This window comes from Etheostoma spectabile, chromosome 8 (genome assembly GCF_008692095.1).
Source record: "Etheostoma spectabile isolate EspeVRDwgs_2016 chromosome 8, UIUC_Espe_1.0, whole genome shotgun sequence".
Classification (NCBI taxonomy): domain Eukaryota; kingdom Metazoa; phylum Chordata; class Actinopteri; order Perciformes; family Percidae; genus Etheostoma; species Etheostoma spectabile.
The window spans coordinates 18,575,424-18,581,217 of NC_045740.1; the positions used below are offsets into that span (position 1 = coordinate 18,575,424).

Here is a 5,794-nt window from a genome sequence, read left to right on the forward strand (position 1 = left end):
TTCCTCTATTTAATCAACTTTAGCATGGGTGTGGAAACGTATTCTAGCCACTGTAGCTTGCAGTTTGGAGTAACTATTTCTTTCTCCTCCTAAATCTACTAAACCTGCCACCAACAGGTCAATCCTTGCACATCCATGTTAAACACCCAGGTGAGTCTGCTTGTCTTTATGGATGGGAAAGTTGGAAATGTTTTAATTCAAGTCCTTCAGAAAGAAGTATTTGAATGCTCCAACTGCCCATTGTGAAGCATTATAATGATCCCACACACTGCGTATGTTATTACCAGTCAAACCAAATCCAATGCATCTTTTAATCCAACACATCCAATGTGTGTCTCTTGGCATGTAAACGTTCCTAATGCTAAAACAAAACGTAGGCTACGTTTTTATTTGTTATTTCAAAAACTACAGATGAACAAAAATAATCACATGAAAGATATGTTCTGTCATATTCCTTCTTAGTATCAAAAGATTCAACGTGAAAACGTCTTTAAAGGAAAAAACAAAAAGCAAAGAAAAGCAATAAAATGTAAAGTGTTAAACGCTTGAAGGGCGAGTGGTGTTTATGGTTGCTATAGCAATGTGCCTTGTGTTGCCTGGGAACCAATCTAACGTTAAAGACACACAGCGTTAGCTCCGCTTTGCTAACTCAAACTCTTGAACAAAAAGGACATTAAAACAGACACTGGATTAAAGAAGAAGTTTCAACGAGTGACAGTGAACCGGGGTTTTCACCGTGTCACCGCTGGTTCACACTGACTCAGCGTTTTGGCGGATATGGAGCGCGTTTGTTAACTTCAGTTGACTTAAAGTGAGAAAGCTAACAAGCTAAGTTAGCCTAGCGTTAGTCTTTCAGTTAACTCCGTCATGTCGGAGGAGCAAAGAGAAAAGGAAGAGCAGCAGGTGAAAGAAGATGAAGAGGACAAAACAGACACAAACCTACAACCAGGTGGAGATGCTGAAGAACAGCCGCCAGAGGTCGACAGAGAGCCGGGGAGTAATAGAGAGGGGCTACTGCAGGCTGGCAGGTCGACCACAGGTGAGTCCAGTATGTTCCCCAGGTGAGTCCAGTATGTTCCCCAGGTGAGTCCAGTTTGACATCCCAGGGAGTCCGTATGTCCCAGGTGAGTCCAGTTAGGATCCAGGTGAGTCCAGGTTGACAAATCTCCAGGTGAGTCCAGTATGTTCCCACAGTGAGTCCAGTTTGACATCTCCAGTGAGTCCAGTATGTTCCCAGGTGAGTCCAGTTTGAACATCCAGGTGAGTCCAGTATGTTCCCGGTGAGTCCGGTTTGACATCTCCAGGGGAGTCCAGTATGTTCCCAGTGAGTCAGTTTGACTCTCCAGGTGAGTCCAGTATGTTCCCAGTAGTCCGGTTTGACATCTCCGGGTGATCCGAGTGTTCCCAGGTGAGTCCAGTTTGACATCTCCAGGTGAGTCCAGTATGTTCCCCAAGTGAGTCCAGTTTGACATCTCCAGGTGAGTCCAGTATGTTCCCCAGGTAAGTCCGGTTTGACATCTCCGGGTGAGTCCAGTATGTTCCCCAGGTGAGTCCAGTTTGACATCTCCGGGTGAGTCCAGTATGTTCCCCAGGTGAGTCCAGTTTGACATCTCCAGGTGAGTCCAGTATGTTCCCCAGGTGAGTCCAGTTTGACATCTCCGGGTGAGTCCAGTATGTTCCCCAGGTAATTTCAGTTGGACCTCTCCAGACTGATTTAGCTAAATGTTCCAGTTATCATAGGCTTTATTTTGGGGATTCACAACTTATTTGCACATAGCTGTTTTTTGCACAAAGCATTCTTCTATTTATCTCATCTTATCTGATCTCTTAGTTAAATTAACAAAAGAAAATTTACAAAAAAGGCTTCCTTTAAAGACTTATAAATCTGAGATAACAGATTAATTGCAGCTTCTCAAAATGGCATTACAGTTGCAGTCATCCTAAGTGTTTGATTTATGTATGTATTGAGGTATTAAAATGGCTAAAACCCTGATCTACATAATGATACAGAGCAGCTCAGAGAGCCTAATACTGATCAAAATTCATTAGCAACTTGTGAGACTCATGCAAACAGCATCAAAGACCCTGCATCCGTCTATCACTAGTTAAAGCCACAGGGTTTTCTGAATCTAGTGATTGACAAGTGTCATTTTTAAAGCAATTGTGTTTAAAGTGATAATCCTGACTTTCTGGATGCTACAGATGTGCTGGAGACTGTGGAAGAAGCTGAGTCGCAGGCCGACATGCCCGATGAGCATCTCAGAGAGCCTCAGGGAAGAGAAAATGTTGAAAACTCTACGGCAACAGGTAAGACTCATTTCGTCTCCAAACAAAGAACTCAGATTTAATAGGTTTTTTTAAATGTTTTACTGTCAGTTTTTTCATTTACTGTCTTGTATATCATATGTTATGTTTTTTTCATTGAGTTTATCTTCCAAATGAAATTCTGTCCATGAAATTCTGTTTATCATTTTGTTCATGATAGTTTATCAGAATTTGGCTCACTACGACTGATCCGTTGACAGCGTGACACATTTCCCAAATCCATTTGACACAGATCATTCCATTTTAGTTTTATTTCAGTTTTAGATATTTGCAGCATGATAAATACGGAGGCACAGTGTAATAATAATAAAATCATAATAACTTTATTCAAATAGCACCTTTTAAAAAACAGAGTTTACAAAGTGCTTTGACAAAGCAAGGCGAAAGCAGCAGATATCCGGAGGTCAATAAAACCTCTGGATATCCTCAGCATTTGGGCCAAACATTAGCAAGACCAAATTGGGTAAATGAAAAAACAAGAAGACAAAATATGCTAAACATCGTATTGAGAAGACAAAATAAGTATATAAAAGTAAATATAAGCAAAAGAATAAATAAGAACAAATCAAGAGCAATAAAAGATTGAAAAGATCAAGAGAGACAATAAAAAAGAAAATTAAAAGAGACAACATCACATAAAAGCAAGTCTATAAAAATGGGTTTTTTAAAGTAATTTTAAAAGAGTTCACCGACGACTCGAGCCTTATCTCCTCGGACAGGCCGTTCCAAAGTTGAGGGGGCCCAAATTCCAACGTTGTAACAGCCATAAGGGCCCTGCCCGAGGATCTAAGACTGCAAACTGACTCATATGCGGTCAATATCTCTGGAGCCAGACCCAGATTTAGCTTTAAAAGTGATCAGTAAAATCTTAAAATGCATTTTTAAAACTATCAGGGAGAAAATGGAGCAAAGCCTGCACTGGAATGATGTGATGTTGTCTGTTAAAACCAGTGTGAAGCCGAGCTGCTGACAGTCACCTTTGGTTGATGCCAATATAAACATTAGATTAGATTAGATGATACTTTATTCATCCCACAGCGGGGAAATTTCCTTGTATACTATGATACATACTATGACAAATGAATGCAAATAATATATTCATGTACCCTGGGATTGGGGATAAATAATGGAAAGATTTGTGGATGAAGTGTAGGTAGTGAAGTGAAGCACCTGAGACGGGCTGTGCTGTTTCTAGGTAACCTGACACATGAAGTATACACCTTGAGGATTAATATCAAGTTCTATCAATAGCGACCAAAAGAGGAGTCACAAAGAAATGGCATTTAATAAACCCCCCATTCTAAGGACACTGTGGAGAATTACGATATGAAATAACTTGGGTCACTTGTTTTTTGAGAATTTAAAGGTCCAATGTGTAGGAATTTCTGCACATATCTAGCGTTTAGCTCATAAAATGCAATCCACACTCTCGCACCACACAGTTCAAAGTTCGTATTACAGCTACGGTAGCCCTCACGCTTCAAAAAGGCGGTCTTTTGTTCTTTTCAATATCCTTTTTTTTTTCTGGACGATGTAGGAGACCCCTGTTTCTGAAATTTGGATTTTGAATACGTGCATGGATGTACTAAGAGAACATGTGGTCCTCCATGTTTCCTTCTTCAAACTTGCCGGGGCCGGGAAGCGACGATACCCGTTAGCAGCATTAGCAGCGCCTGGGAGTTTATCTTGTGGCGGCAAAAACGCGAAAGGCGGAGCAGTTTATTCTGTATGTTACGTATTTTTAAGATGGCGCATGAATATGGAGTGTCTACCCCAGTTCATGCGAACGCATGCAATTGACAGACACACATTTTCGGCTTAGAATTACAGTAGGAACGGCTAAAAATAACACTACCTTGCCGTCCCTTTTCACCCGACTGAAATACACACTTTAGTGGCTTAGAATTATGGCAACACTCGCTAAACACACTGCAACCTCATGGCCCAAAGTCCCAACTTACAGCCCCCCATCTCTGGGTTTAAAATAACTCACCGTTGTTGGCTACGGCCGTTGACCAGACCACGCGTTATAAACCGCCGTGTATCATTAGCAGTTAGCAGGGTTAGCATGGCGGCGTTAGCCAGGACCAGTTGGAATCACTTTACTGGCTGTGTCTCAATATATTATTAGTAAAGTATTATTACTACATATTATTTTGCATATTATGTATTGTAAGTAAACCTGTTTTGCATTCTGAATGGAAGAAAAAAATTCAAATTGGAAAAGTATTAAGGTAAATTTTAAGGTGTTTTCAATGTTGATTTGTTTAACTGTTTCAGTTTTTTACTGTTCAATAACTGCAACATTTTTCCAAAAGTCAGTGAGGTATCGTGTTAAATAATCGTGATTTCAATATTGACCAAAATAATCATGATTATGATTTTTTCCCATAATTGAGCAGGCCCAATTGCTGAGATTTAAGAGGTAAGGAGCCTTTATTGTCATTGTATTACAATGAATACAGCGAAATTTTGAGTGCCCCTCCTCGCCTCTCCCAAGCTGTGCTTAAAAAAAAACTATATTGCACGCACCCACGTATACCATAAGACAAATAACAACATTCATATAATATCATTTCAGTTGTGAAAAAACAGTCATGATGAAAAAAAATCCAACACCATTGACAAAATGACAGATTTCAGAGGTAAACCTAGAGACTCTGTGACAGAACGTCTCTGTGTGTGGTTGCAGTGAAGGTGGTGCTGGTGCCCGAAGGTCATGTGATGACTGCGGCCTTCGCCATTGGTCTCAGCATTCAGGAGCTGAAGGTTCACCTCGCCGCCGAGCTCAGAGTTCCTGCTGAGGTGCTGCAGATCTCTCTGGACGGTACGGGAGCCATTTTACAAGCCCACTCCGGGATTGACGGCACTCCTTCAGTCTTCCATCCTCTTAAAATAATCTGTCTGGTTATCATTAAACAAGTCTTGACCCAGCTTCTTATGTGCTTACCTATCCCGCTTAGGATTGATCAATTGATTGATGATTGCGGCCTGCAGAGATTTCCTGCATGTCATTCCTCACTTCCCTTTCAAAAATAAAGGCCTCAATGCCAAAAAAATGATGCTATACATCAATGTTTTCACTTTGCATTGATAATATTGGATCGTTGAGGATGGAATCGACATATCGATACAGATCAATGTATCGTTAAACACTTAGCATGTAGACTGTGAGATGTTTTGTTTAACAGCGGTCTCTGAGTGGTCGGCCTGTTGTTTATTTTAGGCAGAGTGGTGGAGGACCAGAAGAGCCTGATGGAGCTCGGCGTCCAGCCTCACGGCTCCACCCGGATGGAGATGAGCTCCGCCGACCCGACCACCCATCCACTCCGCCCACTTCGCCCCCCGGAGCACGACAACATGCCGGACGTCATCACCGTCCGAGTCCAAACAGGTGTGAACACGACGCTCTCTGTTCTCTCTACAAACTGTGTGTGTGTGTGTGTGTGTGTGTGTGTGTGTGTGTGTG

The 5,794-nt window shown here is 41.5% G+C and overlaps 1 protein-coding gene across 1 annotated transcript in view; it reads left to right on the forward strand.

The window, feature by feature from the left end:
• iqub (IQ motif and ubiquitin domain containing) overlaps nt 1-5,794 on the forward strand; it is a gene marked incomplete at its 5' end in the record, with an annotated part of 24,068 nt that continues 18,274 nt past the window's right edge. Inside the window, 4 exon segments of the mRNA XM_032522925.1 lie at nt 1-1,039; nt 2,203-2,307; nt 5,018-5,152; nt 5,552-5,719. Coding sequence (XP_032378816.1) covers nt 868-1,039; nt 2,203-2,307; nt 5,018-5,152; nt 5,552-5,719 — 580 coding nt within the window.